The 13,458-nt window shown below is 44.1% G+C and overlaps 2 protein-coding genes across 4 annotated transcripts; one reads left to right on the forward strand and one right to left on the reverse strand.

Moving 5' to 3' along the window:
- LOC136545542 (RGS1-HXK1-interacting protein 1-like) lies at positions 1-6,075 on the forward strand. 2 transcript variants are annotated; one of them, XM_066537545.1, is made up of 8 exons: positions 1-174; positions 574-640; positions 727-816; positions 3,987-4,039; positions 5,050-5,186; positions 5,305-5,369; positions 5,527-5,585; positions 5,699-6,075. In XM_066537545.1, exons 1-8 carry the CDS (start codon positions 91-93, stop codon positions 5,786-5,788), a joined length of 645 nt encoding a protein of 214 aa, XP_066393642.1. In that variant the 5' UTR covers positions 1-90; the 3' UTR covers positions 5,789-6,075. The 2 variants fall into 2 exon arrangements, with proteins under 2 accessions (XP_066393642.1, XP_066393649.1); XM_066537552.1 differs by having other exon boundaries at positions 739-816.
- Positions 6,076-6,244: 169 nt separating this feature from the next.
- On the reverse strand, positions 6,245-9,662 carry LOC136545529 (probable arabinosyltransferase ARAD1). Of its 2 annotated transcripts, XR_010781079.1 has the most exons (3): positions 8,557-9,530; positions 6,825-7,924; positions 6,245-6,737 (listed from the first exon to the last, which is right to left on the reverse strand). XR_010781079.1 is itself a non-coding variant. In XM_066537539.1 (2 exons), the coding sequence occupies exons 1-2, from the start codon at positions 9,382-9,384 to the stop codon at positions 7,361-7,363; spliced, it is 1,392 nt and encodes a 463-aa protein (XP_066393636.1). In that variant the 5' UTR covers positions 9,385-9,662; the 3' UTR covers positions 6,245-7,360. The 2 variants fall into 2 exon arrangements, 1 of the variants encoding a protein (XP_066393636.1); XM_066537539.1 differs by having other exon boundaries at positions 6,245-7,924; positions 8,557-9,662.
- Positions 9,663-13,458: the final 3,796 nt, after the last annotated feature.

The following is a 13,458-nucleotide window of genomic DNA, read 5'->3' on the forward strand; positions in this document are numbered from 1 at the left end:
CCACGATGCGAAAAAGGAAAGGTCCGCGAGCAAACGCCTCCAAAGTCCAAACCCATCTCGGTCGCCGGAGAACGAGCAGCAGCGGAGGCGATGGCGTCCCCAGATCCCGGCCGCACGCCGGCGCAAGGCGAGGAATCTGCCTCCACCTCCCCGTGGCCTCTCCGCAAGCTCCAGGTCTCGTTCCTCTCCTGATTAGACCCCCATAGGAAAAATTTCCTATTGGATTCGTGTTCGTGGCCATAGGCCATCCTTCTTCATCTCAGATGTAGTATTTGGTATCCTTTATTTCGGTTGAGCCGATCTGTCTTTAGCATTACTTACGGGATTATTTCATACGCGTTGGAACACAGTTATGTTTCCCGCATTCTATACTTTTCCTTAACTAAGTTAATCCTATTTCATTTGCAGTGAGAAAATTATAGAACCTATCCATTGATGTCTCATTTATCTGTATTGTGAGAAAGGTCCCACAAATATTCGTATTACATGTTGGATTAGCCAAGAAATTTGCATTTCCTCTAAGATCCATCATTTTTGTTCTATTGTGATCACATTCTTCCTGTTGCCTTGTAGAGTTTGACACCAGGGCTGTGGTCACAATACAAAGCTTATGAGGATGCAGTTGTCGAGGGCACTAAAGGTGAGATTTTTTATATGTACCCCAGGATGCATTTGTCTCCTAGTATGGTCCTGAAATTTCTATCTGGTCTTATTTCCATATACAAGGAACTTTTGCAGATGCTCTGGTTCTTGTGAGAGAGCATCAGGCGGAGGCAATTGGATGTGCCACTGCTGCAGGATTCATTCTGTTCAGAGGTATACTCCTGTTTCTTTGGAACCTTACTGATGTTTGTTTGTTGTACCTGTGGGAAATGACGAGGAGAAGCTATGGTTCATGAATTGTATTTTCTTAAACATGTCATGAGGGAAATGCTACAATTATTTTATTTTGTGTTTTCAGTAGGAACTAGGAAGGTGAATGAAAACATGGGGATTGATTCTGTTAGATATCGGATGAGAATAACATGATCTGGCAAATCCTAAAACCAGAGTACAAAGTGTGACATTTGGCATCCTAGTTTGACACCCTGGTTCTCCACACTACTACATCTATGCTAACATGTGGTAGCTAGCAGGAGATGGTTAAGACCAATTAACACAAGATTCAGCAGTCAATATTTATATAAAACTTTCGATATTCCTTGATAATATATAATAAAATGGATCCAAATTTCCAATATCATTTCATGACTAAAACGAGTAATTATTAATCTTAAATTCCAAGTTTTAACTTACTCCGTATTGGATAAAACGATGACTAATGGCAATGTTTTTGTGAACTCATGGAAGTTACTCCCACATCCTTTTTGCTTGCCTATTCTTTTCCATTTTGCAGCTTTTAGAGAGAAAAAAAAATGGTGGGATATAATCTTAGCAAGAAACAATCTTGAAAAAAACTTGCTTCTCAGGAAGTTGATTATCAGTTTCATTGTATGACGTAACGTAGTAAAGTAACTCAAACAACTCTGATACAACATGCAAGTATGCATTTATGCCATGAACACTAGAGCACTTCAGGCAGGTCGTAAGACTCCACACCAGCCATCGTCAGGCTCAAGTGCACTCAGTGGCACCAATACATAGTTTCAGCCAATATATAACCCGACCTTCTACTTCTTGTGAAATGTGTTTGTACACGACCTTTTCCTGTTGAGGTTTATCTCTCCACCTCTATTTCCTCTCTCCAGGTGTGATTGGTGTGATTTCTGAAACAATTAAACAGGATGCATGATGGGATGTGATAGTAGTTGCCATGAGCTCACAGTTAATGTCACCTTTAGTCGTCTTTTTGTGTTTCTACATTTTCTTTTAATGTCATTTTGAGATTTGCATTTTGGTTTGTTCTCAAATAGGCGACTTGCTCAGTTTTCTTGCCACTCTTCCCAAATAGACCTTATTGTAAGGTAGTGGGTATAAATGCCTCAGTACTAAATTAGTCTCATGTTCCAACCAGTGTTATCAAATCGTCTGATTAATTGTGACTTCACTAGGAGCCATGACTCAATTAGGCCGATTAGTTTTCTGGTCATCCAATTAGTCATCGACTAATCATGATTAGTCGGACTACTAGGGGGTGGACAACCAGAAACAGAATGGAATTCTGGGCAGCTTATGGCATGGGCTGCATCTGGGATCCCCTTTTGAGGAGAAAAAATCCCAAAGGTTTGTGATGGCAGGTACATGTGCATCTATTCCAAGCACACTGACTCCAAACATGCTGGCTATTGTGTCCACGGCGCCGCCACATAGCAGCACTGCTGCTCGCTTGAACTTATCAGCCATGGTACGGTGTTTTTCTCTCACAACAAATCAGCATCAACTGGCTTATCAGCCGCAGAAACCATCAGCCGAACTGATGAGGGGGTAAAGATGTGAACTTTTGGAACATCAAACTGGTGCATTGTTCTGTGAAGCTGACTCCAGAGAATAATGGGAGTATTTGTTTTAGTTGCAATTTGATTGGAACTATGGTATTCCTTTTGTCACAGATTATGATATTTTTAAATAACTTATAAGAAAAGATTTTTTTTTTACTTTTTGATGCTGGAATCTTGTTTCAATTGATATTAAACATCTCCTTTTAGTTGTATTTTATGCTAACGAATAGTTATAGATCTTGTTTTTGTACTTGCTAGACAAATATTTGAGATTTGGAAGTGTAGTGCAGTGTAGTTGTACCTGTAGTGTCCCAAACTCCCAACTGCTTGTCAAGGGCTTGGTATTTTGAAGCGCACATGAGTAAATAAAACCATAAAGCTTTAGGCCCTATAGTTCTGGAGTGAAAAAGGAAATAGTTTCGGACATTGATACTGTCTCTAACTTGCACATTTAGGCCTTGTTTGGATGTATTCGGATTGGCATCAATCCACATGTGTTGGGGTGGATTGGTGTGAAATTTGAACTAAATTCCACCCCAATCCACACCAACACATGTGGATTGAGGTGAATCCGACAACATCCACACAAGGCCTTAATGTTTTAAGTTTTTGTATTATGTTCTCATGATTAACGATCATAGTTAGAAATTTTTTGTCTGAGTGCACGTGCAATCTAGAACTCCACTTTTTAATGGAGGGAGTAGTTTCCTCAAGCTAATAATGCAAAGCCTTGTGGATCAGATGCATTATCAAGTTGCTGTGAGAAGATTGGTTTTAATTGCATTTGCTATATGTAACTGCTTGTTAGCTTGTGCTTGTAACAGCATATGATACTATGTTTTATGCTTAAGCTATCAAATAGTTCTGCAAAGCCGTATTATCCCTCTTGTGAAGCTTTCAAGTCCTATTGTTTTGATATTTCTATTGCCATGTCTCGTTGATTCAAGTGTCTACAGTGCTTATGCTGTATGGGCCTCCTTGATTGATTATCAGTTTGAATGGTAGATATACTCTAGTACTTGGGTTGTTTTGTATGCATTTATCATTCCAGTTGAGTTCTTACATATAATCTGGACATAATTATTCAAAAGCGATGGATCCCAGACCAACCAGGTGTATCTGGCAACTGGCATAATCTTATTTGCTCATCAGTTATCTCAAACTAAGTTGGATGGTTGATGGTTCAGGCCTTGGCAAATGGTGACTTGAGAGTTTAACTTCGTTTGGACAAAAGTTTCGTGAAATTAAGTAGAGATAGCACATAAAACACATCACAACCATGAGCATTTGACAAAAGTACCAGCCAGAACATACTTAAGAACAAGAGTTACTAATAGACAGAGCACTTAACAAGAATTAACTTTGTAAAGCTGTTGCCTTATCAAGAATTAACTTTTGTAATGCTGTATGCCTAATATGTATAGCGTTCCCTGTGAATAGTTCCTCTAGTAATTACACAAAGGTGACATTAGTTTCGCAATGGTGTGCATACTTGTTTTGTTGCATCTCAAATTTTGATACTGATTTAGTGATGAATTGTACCATCAGGTCCTCGAAGATTTTTATACCGCAATACCTTTGGCCGTTTCAAGACTGAGAAGGTATAAGTCTTATAAATGCGGTTATGTTCATGTTGAAACTTTTCTTCACTCATGTAAGATTCATTAGAATGATTTACAACAACAACAACAAAGCATTTTAAGTCCCAAACAAGTTGGTGTAGGCTAGAGTTGAAACCCAGCAAAAGCAATCAAGGTTTAGGCACGTGAATAGCTGTTTTCTAAGCACTCTTATCTAAGGCTAAGTCTTTGGGTATATTCCATCCTTTCAAGTCTCATTTTATTGCCTCTACCCAAGTCAACTTTGGTCTTCCTCTGTCTCTCTTCACGTTACTATCCTAGCTTAGGATTCCACTATGCACCGGTGCCTCTGGAGGTCTCTGTTGGACATGTCCAAACCATCTCAACCGGTGTTGGACAAGCTTTTCTTCAATTGGTGCTATCCCTAATCAATCACGTATATCATTGTTCCGAACTCGATCCCTTCTTGTATGACCGCAAATCCAACACAACATACGCATTTCCGCGACACTTATCTGTTGAACATGTCGTCTTTTCGTAGGCCAACATTCTGCACCATACAACATAGCAGGTCTAATCGTCATCCTATAAAACTTGCCTTTAAGCTTCTGTGGTACCCTTGTCACATAAGACACCAGATGCTTGGCGCCACTTCATCCACCCTGCTTTGATTCTATGGCTAACATCTTTATTAATATCCCCGTCTCTCTGTAGCATTGATCCTAAATATCGAAAGGTATTCTTCTTAGGCACTACTTGACCTTCCAAACTAATATCTTTCTCCTCCTGAGTAGTAGTGCCGAAGTCACATCTCATATACTCAGTTTTAGTTCTACTGAGTCTAAAACCTTTGGACTCCAAAGTCTCCCGTCATAACTCCAGTTTCTGATTCACTCATGTCCGGCTTTCATCAACTAGTACATCATTAGAATGATTTACATGAGATAAATGGAACTTCTGTGAATCCAATGAGATCGTAACTGTGTGATCATGTATGAGTGCATCTGACTTTTTTACCAAAATCTTGCCAGGATTTACTGAATGATGCTGAGCAAAGTATGATGGAGTACAAAACATCTATTCAGAACTTGAAGAAAGAATCAAAATACACTCTTGACAAAGTAGCTGTTGGTGAAAGTGATCTGCAGCGTGGACGTACTGATTTGAGGTATTTTACATTTAGTCTCAGTCGGAAAAGTCTGTTTTTTTCCATGTCTGTTGCTGTTTTATTTAATAATGGTTTGTCACCAACATGCTGTAAAATTATTGCCTGTGCCTCTCTCCAGATCTACTGGGAAGCAGATCCAATCTCTTATAGGTTCCATTTACAAAGCAGAATCTACAGCTGCAGGTATTAATTATATTTCTTCTGATTATTGGGTTCATTGCTTTTAGTTATTTGCAACTTAATTTCAAACGTCCTCTACACAAAATCGACTAAACAGTAAACACTAAGATTGCTCACTTTACATCTCATAACGGCATGTGTATTATTTTTGTGACTGTAGGTCTGATGGATAGACTAAGGACCATTCCTACCAGGCAATCTCTCGAGCTGCGAGCAGAGGCGAGTACATGATTTGTGCATAGAATGTCTTTGCCCTTGCGTCAAGTGCTGATTAAATAAAACCTTACCAAAAAAAAGTGTTGATAAAAATACTGTTTCTTTTTATCCATTAGGTGGCTTCCATGGCCTCCGATTTGAAGAATCAGAGATGTGCCTTGCAGGAAAGGATCAACAAAATATCTGAATATGGTGTCCGTGTCTGAACTGCACCGTCTGTACATTTCCCCTGATAGAGAGCCTCTTTTGGTCCTTCCGTACAATAAACTGTGAATCCACCCTGAGAGATGCCACTTTTATTAGACAAAGTTCCACTTTGGATTCTAACCTTCTTTTTTTGTCAGCATTTTAAATGCTAGGACAAACATGGTAACTCATCACAACCATAAATTGTTCCTGTCACTGTAACGTTGAGCATTGCTCATTTCTGGGAAGCAGATGGGCAGATGGCTACTCACCATATATATATGCGATTGCAAGGAAAACTTTGTTCCACCTTGATAGGTGCTGTGCTTCCTGCAATAATTCTACCATTCCGTTTCAGAAAAACAAATAGCTACAAAATGCAGGGAGGAGGCGATAGGGGTATTGCAGTCATGATTGATTTTAGTTTTGCAGTTTTTTCGCATCTCACTTTCTCTTCGAACAGGATCACAAATTTGAACAAAAAATTCCATCCATTGACAGTCCTTGAACATTTATGGAAAAACACCTGATTAACATCGTGTTTCTTGCCGAGGGCGGCGTGTTTATCTTCCCATCAGGCAATCTCAAATAGGTCAGTGCTAACAGGGCTACAGTTCTGGGGCCTGAGGCCTTACCAAGATGGGAAGATAATAGTGTGATATAAAATTTGGCAAGGTGCAAATTTCTTGTTCTATATGTTCTGTTATACCTACTTATACGTCGACCAAGAAGAACACCGTCTCCAAGCAAAGCAATCGAACTCTTCCTTTCTTTCTATATCCACTGTACTCCGAGGATAGGAGGGATACGCGATTTCTGCATTTCCTCCGCTTGCCCCTCTGAGAGTCATTTCTTCTTCGGCCAGATTGAAAAATTGGCTGGGACTGCGTACCATTAAAGGCCATTTCTTCTTTGGCGAGATTGAAAGATTGGCCGGGACTGCGTACCATTAAAGGTACCCAGTGGGCGCTGTAAGTAATCGAGAACTTGATGAACAATGCAAATATAACCAGTATGTGAAACTATAAAACAAGTGGAGGAAACAATTGAACATACAACCAGTATGTGAAACCGTAAAACAAGTCGAGGAAGAGACTATTATCCAGCTTTCCCTATCTGGTGCGCCCGTTCACAGTCTTTCCATGCTTTCAGTGGCATATGACTATCCAAATGCCACATTCCGATCTCAAATCACACACAGCGTGATATCACCCTTTTCTCCATCTGCAGAACCTTCCCTATTTGACTTTAGACTTCAGTGGACGTTAACCGAAAGTGCTCAGCAACTGTAACTGATCAGTAATTATATTGCCACCTAGAATATACAGCTTCTCGTACAAAATTCATTGTCCTTAGTCTGCAGCCGAGGACATTATGGATGAATAGTAAGTAAAAGAAAAGAATCGAAGAAAAATGATATGCCATTGGATATGTAATTCTGTTATGCTAAAGTGTTTCAACTTTACTCTCCGTTAATGTCTGCAGCTGTAACATCTGCCCCCAGTCATGCGATTAAGGTTTGGTCTTCAGTATCAACTCTTGTTTCGACAGGATTGAAAACATGGTGAAAGCCTGGGCTTGGTAGTCCAAAATCAAGGAGCCTGATTCTGTAGCCAAGAAGAAGACTGGGGTAGAGTCTCATCTGTCTTGTTAGTATCAAACCGAGAAAATCTTCGTAATCTGTTAATCTTCAGCCGGATAGAGGGCACCTTCCGAGCAATAGCCTTCCATATCATCTGCACGGCATCATCAGTCTGGGATGGGTATTGGTACTCAAAGTGTTTTTCTACTTCCTTTAGCTTGTTCCACATGCGTGTCCACTCTTCTCGGCTGATCCCTTTGATCAGGCTCATTAGAAACCCCTTCTTGACTGCGTCTGCACCACGTACTATGACGCTGAACTTTGAGTAGTCAAGGACATCCTCAAACGGGAGCTCAATCTCATTGCTGATGATGACGGGAACACAGTGACTGACTATGGAGTCGAAGAGGCGGTTGGAGGATGGAGTGTCACCTGCAATGTTGAGGCAGAACTTGGATGACCGCATCCCTTGTGTTGATTGCTCGATCCCGTTACCAGCTACACTTCCAAATGAGAAATGCACATCTTTCTCGTCTTTCAGAAGGTAATACAGTTCCTGCCGGATGGAACCACCCTACAACATTGTGCAGTGAAAATGTGAGTAGAATAGCAAATATATATGTGAACTGCATACATTTTCCATAGTTCATCTGCTCACAGAGCCTAATCTCTTAGACCAATCAATATAACCCACGTCTAATCCATGTTTGACTGTCAATTGTATAACTACTAAAGTATACTGAACTTGTTTACAGATACATAGATCACCTGTCAGATTGTATAATATAACTACTAAAGTATACTGAACTTGTTGCAAAAAGACAGCGAAGTATGCTGATCGTGGTCATATATGACTGGGAGAAGTGATTGCCTATGTAAGAGCCGGACCAATTACTGATAGACAGGGCAAAACGCTCCAATTCGTAAAGAAGCATACATCGATGCATCTTTAGTGCCCAGAACTTGTGCAAATTTAGGTAAGTGGCACACGGAGGGAAAGGGACATGCTAGCCATTGCAAGGCTACGGAATGAAAAGGATTGCACGTGCCACATGAGCATGTCAAACATTCTCAATTCTTTTTAGGGAAGAACACAAGTTTTTTAAGCAAAAGAGGCATGCTGACATTACTATTATATTAAATTAGATGTGACTAATCCAACGAAGATTCAAATTAGACGAGATGAGTAAGTAGCAAGATACTCACGTCCTTCCTGTAGATGGCGCCTTGGAAGTAGAGCAGCGTCGGCCGGTCGTCGTATCCGGCGGTGTCATTAGCGAAGTTGGCGACGAGGTGCCGGTAGGGCGCGATGACGTCCTTGTCGAGGTTAGCGACGCTGGGCGGGTACCTCCCGAAGTCGCAGAGCACGAAGACGCAGGGCCAGAACCTGTAGCGCGCGTCGAGCATCCCGTTGGGGTGATGCGCGAGCACGACGTGGTCCCGCCCTCCGGTCCTCCGCCACTCGGGCCGCGCGGCGAGGAACTCGAGGAGCCTCCGCTGCAGCGCGCGGTCCTCGCTGTCCCGCGCGGGCGGCACGACCCGGGAGTGGCGGTTGAAGCTGAGCGAGGCGAAGAAGGGCACGAAGACGACGTCGGCGTCCGCGGCGTGGCGCACCCGCGCCGCCGCGCAGGGCGCGGGCGCGCCGTGCTCGGAGGCCAGGAGGTCGAGGGTGAGCCAGTACTCGATGCTGTGCTGCAGGTTGAGGCCCCCCGGGTAGTCCGGCACGCCGTCCCTGACGTCGGGCCACACGCCGCCGCCGAAGCCGGGGGGCTTCCAGTCGAGCAGCCCGAAGTGGAACTCGGGGGGCAGGTCGTACATGAACACTCGCAGCAGCGCCTCCGCGGGGTCGCATTTCGTACCGGGGCCGGGGCGCCGCCCGCCGCCGCCGGGGCGGAGCCACTGGTTGGGGCGGCGGGCGGCGGCTGGGCCCGCGGCGGAGTCGAGGAGGAGGTACCAGGAGAAGAAGAAGAGCGCGGCGGCAAGCGCGAAGAGCCAGGCGAGCGGGCTCCGGCAGGAGGCGGCGGCGGCGGCCATGGCGCTAGCAGTGGCAGTGCGGGCGGAGGCCGGAGCGGGGCGCGGCCATGGCTGACTGGGAGGGGGATCTGGGGATCTGGCGGGGGTAAGCGCGGGTGGGTTGATCACCCGCGGCGGCCGGTTGATCGCTGTGGTGACTGACGCTCGAGTCCCGATCGAGGCGGTCGGATCTGGAGCTGGTGGCAACGGTTGAGTTGGGTGCTGGGGAGTGGGGCGGGTGCGGCGCGGTGGGAAGCGGCGGAAAGGCACGGGCGGGCACCTCCAAATCGACGCAAGCGCTGCACGCTACCCCACGGCACGGCTGCTCTTGCGGTTTCTGTTTTTTTTTTTTTTTTGAAAGCGTACCTGTATTAAGACTACAAATACACACAGTACAGGTACATCCTAGAAGGATACAGAGAGGACAGCTGTCCCACACAACTTGCACAAAAGACCCTATAAAAAGAGAAATTACAAAAAAGTGCTCCGGGTCTTCTGTGCTTGCCGCCGTCGATCTTCGTCTTCCACCACCGCCGCTAGCCCAGATCAAGAAGACGACGACGAACACCATAGCCAGAAGATGTACCATCGCACGAAGGCTTTGAATCGAGCTGCAGTAGATCTTGACGGAGAAAGGACATCGGCCGGGGACACGCCTCGTACTCCTCTGACCGTGGCCCTGCACAACTCGCCGGCCGGCGACGAGGAAGAAGCACAGGACCAACCACAAATCCAAGAACCATCCCTCTGCATCGGCCTTCTAGCAATCGAACCAAAGGTGGTAGAATCGCCAAGCAGCCGGCTCCTAAGCGGGAAACACCAAGATCTGGAACGGACGCAGCGTCGGCTACTCTTCCAAAACTAGAGTTCTCCCTCTTTCCATGCCCGCCTCGAATGGCTCCGGAGCAGCCATCAGCAGAGAGAAGACCAAGCCGGAAAAGCTTATTCATTAGAAGCAGCGCCACCTTCTCCCAACGGCTACTGCAAGGAAAAACATACCTCAACTCCTCCACGACGGAGAAGCCAGGCAACACCACGGCCAACGCCGGCGACGACTCCACTGGTGGGCAAGCAAAAGATATATACATCGGCCGCCTCAACCCCCGTTCCCCATCCTCTCCGACGCCAAAACGGCCGCCGGAGGGGAGAGGGAACGAAGGGGATTGGCGCCGGAAGCTACTCGCCTTCTTTTCGCCCTTGCTCAACTGTAAAAGAGGAAGGGTCGAGAGGAGGAGCTCTCACGCGAGTCGGGCTCACGAGTGTTTTTATAACCTTGTGGTTTCTGGTTTGGTAGAGTGTGAGTGATAGACCATCGACCGTGGGTTAGGGTGTGTTTAGATTCAAAAAAATTTGCGCAGTAGTCGTCACATTGAATCTTGCGGCACATGTATAGAGTACTAAATGTAGACGAAAAAAAACTAATTGCATAGTTGGATGAGAAATCGCGAGACGAAACTTTTGAACCTAATTAGTCCATAATTAGATACTAATTACCAAATACAAACGAAAGTGCTACAGTAGGCAGAATCCAAAAAAATTTTTGATCTAAACGGGGCTTTAGATGGGGGCGAGACTGTGAGAGGGTGGTTAGCCCTCGGCATTAGGTACTACCATACCGAACCGAACCGAACCAAACCAAACCAAATCCTCGGTTCCTCGGTTCTTCAGTTCCCAAAAAAATTGGTACTGATCGTTTTTTCCAAAAAATCAGTACCGACGAAGTTCGGCTTCGGTTAGTTCGGTTCGGAATCGGTTCCAAACCGAACTAACCGACTAACTCCGGTTTCCAAAAAACCAGCAACTCGAAAGAGCACGCGCGGACTCTGGGCGGGGATGCGGCGCCGCGGGAGGTCGGCCGTTGCAGGGGGGCGCCAGGACTCCGGGTCTCTGGAGGCGGGAGTTCGGTTCCTCGGTTAGTTCGGTTAACCGAGAGGAGGAACCGAATTAACCGAACAAATTTTGGTTCTTAGGAAATGAGAACCGAACAGGGAACCGAGATTTCGGTTCTTGGTAAATTCGGTTCGGTTCTTGGTTTTTTCGGTTCGGTTCTTGGTAAAATTTGCCCAGGGCTAAGGGTGGTCACAGCATCGGGGTTACGAGGTGTCGGGGTTTTCTAGGTTTGTACTGGTGGATATACTTATGCCATACGAGAGTATATATAGTGAAAATTTAGACAAAATCACCGTTTTAACATTGTAAGGAATATATTTGTACTCTAATGTAGCATTGCTCATGTTGCGATGTCCTAAGAGCCAAACTATGCTTCTACCAAGATGTCCTAAAAACCAAACTATGTTTTCCCTGTCCCCAAATAAATCAATTCCTAGAATTCATGCCCAGTAAAAAGTTTGACTAACTTTATAGAAAAGATTATAGAAAAGAATAACAATATCTATAATATAAAATGAGCACCTTATGAAAATATATTCTATGACAAATCTAATGATACTAATTTGATACCATAAATCTTAACGCTTTTTTTTCTAGAAATTTGTTCGAAGTTTAAAAAGTTTGACTTAAGACAATTCTATAAAATCTATTTATTGAGGGACAGAAGAAGTATATTATATGGGTGTTGACACAAAATGTGACGCACTGTGCCTCACACACAGCAAGCCGAAAAGCGTAGCTTCAATCGGGTTCCCGGGTGCTTCGTTATCCGGAAGCGTGCCAGTCAGTTTGACCTGAAAACTAACAAGGGATAAAACAATTAAATGTCAAACTGGAACATGTCGGGTAATACCAGACAGTTCCACATATACGGCCCAGAAGCCACTTACGACGACATACAGCTATAGAGAACTGTCTGCCGATGAGTTCATAAACCATTCAGCTAATAGTAAGATGAATACACGTGGAGACCTGATTGCCGAATACACGTGCATGGGAAGACACGTTTGAACAAGTGAAAATAATTATGAGTTAATGCATAACCAAGCTCGGTAGTTCAACTGAATTGGGGTCCATGAAGAAGGAACGTGCAAATAAAAAAAACGATTAAACTAATCTAAAACCTGCGTCTGCCGCACGACACCTGGTTTTGTTAAAGCTTAAACGTGATTAACATGCATGAACCCGCGACACGTGACAATCTAGATTAAAATAATTCAGCCATTGTATGCACACTATCTAGTTGCAAAGGTATTATGGGAAGCCATGATCGTTAAAGCATGAATGAAACCACAAGAGATAGAAGGCCGAATAATATCAATCTAGATTGGGTAAAAGTGTGTTACAAATATATATATATAATATTCCGTAACATGCAACACTAGATAACTTAATGAATCTATTTAGATTTGCCATATCTAAAAGAGCCGATAACTATCTTGCTTTCACTAAGCATATTGAGCAAACGCCTGCCGCACGGTATCTACTCATAAACAAAGCATAAGCAAAGACTTCTTGATTGTCAAACAAAGATCCGCCGCACGACCATTGAAAACAAACAAGACTACTTGCATCACGTCTAAATCCACCGCATGATACTAAACATGATAACAAGGTTGTCGGAACTTACGGAGGTCGACGGATCGATGACTCCTCTCGAAGAACTCGACGACACGACAAAAGGACTCGAAAGTTGGCACGGGGCCGGTTGTATTGATTTGGTTGTGAACACCTATTACATTGGTCGAGGGTCAATATTTATACCCTGGACAAAACACGAGTCCTAGAGGACTACGATTTATAAAGGAACCTTTAAATAAACTTGGAAACTCGCGATTCCTTACCCTAAACTTTTAGAGTCCTTTACTATTACAACTTTCACCTTTTCGATCGGCCTTGCCTGTCATCTTCTGTCTTTCCCGAATGGAATCACCGCCTTCTGGAATAACCGACCGCAATGCATTTAGCCGACCGCTTGCTTTGTTTGCCGAATACCCTTCTTCCCGCATGTGGGTCTACATGTCATCTTCCAGAATCGACCAAAATCCAGTGTTAACACATGCCCCCTCAATTTCGGGATAAAAATTGTTTTATTCTAAAATTGACCACAAGCTCTTTCATCCCCCTAGGTCATCACCGTTCAAAACCGCAGCCGCTGCCCCAAAACTCAAGCTTTCAGCGCAACCTCGGACCTCCTTCAAATCT

This window comes from Miscanthus floridulus, chromosome 1 (genome assembly GCF_019320115.1).
Source record: "Miscanthus floridulus cultivar M001 chromosome 1, ASM1932011v1, whole genome shotgun sequence".
Taxonomy (NCBI): domain Eukaryota; kingdom Viridiplantae; phylum Streptophyta; class Magnoliopsida; order Poales; family Poaceae; genus Miscanthus; species Miscanthus floridulus.

Excerpts from the sequence above, each read along its gene's own strand:
- LOC136545542 (XM_066537545.1), top strand. The coding sequence starts at position 91 with ATGGCGTCCCCAGATCCCGGCCGCACGCCGGCGCAAGGCGAGGAATCT. Across the intron at positions 4,040-5,049 it reads GCCGTTTCAAGACTGAGAAG|GATTTACTGAATGATGCTGA; the intron begins GTATAAGTCTTA and ends AAATCTTGCCAG. Across the intron at positions 5,586-5,698 it reads CTCTCGAGCTGCGAGCAGAG|GTGGCTTCCATGGCCTCCGA; the intron begins GCGAGTACATGA and ends TTTATCCATTAG.
- LOC136545529 (XM_066537539.1), bottom strand. The coding sequence starts at position 9,384 with ATGGCCGCCGCCGCCGCCTCCTGCCGGAGCCCGCTCGCCTGGCTCTTC. Across the intron at positions 7,925-8,556 it reads GCGCCATCTACAGGAAGGAC|GGTGGTTCCATCCGGCAGGA; the intron begins GTGAGTATCTTG and ends ACAATGTTGTAG.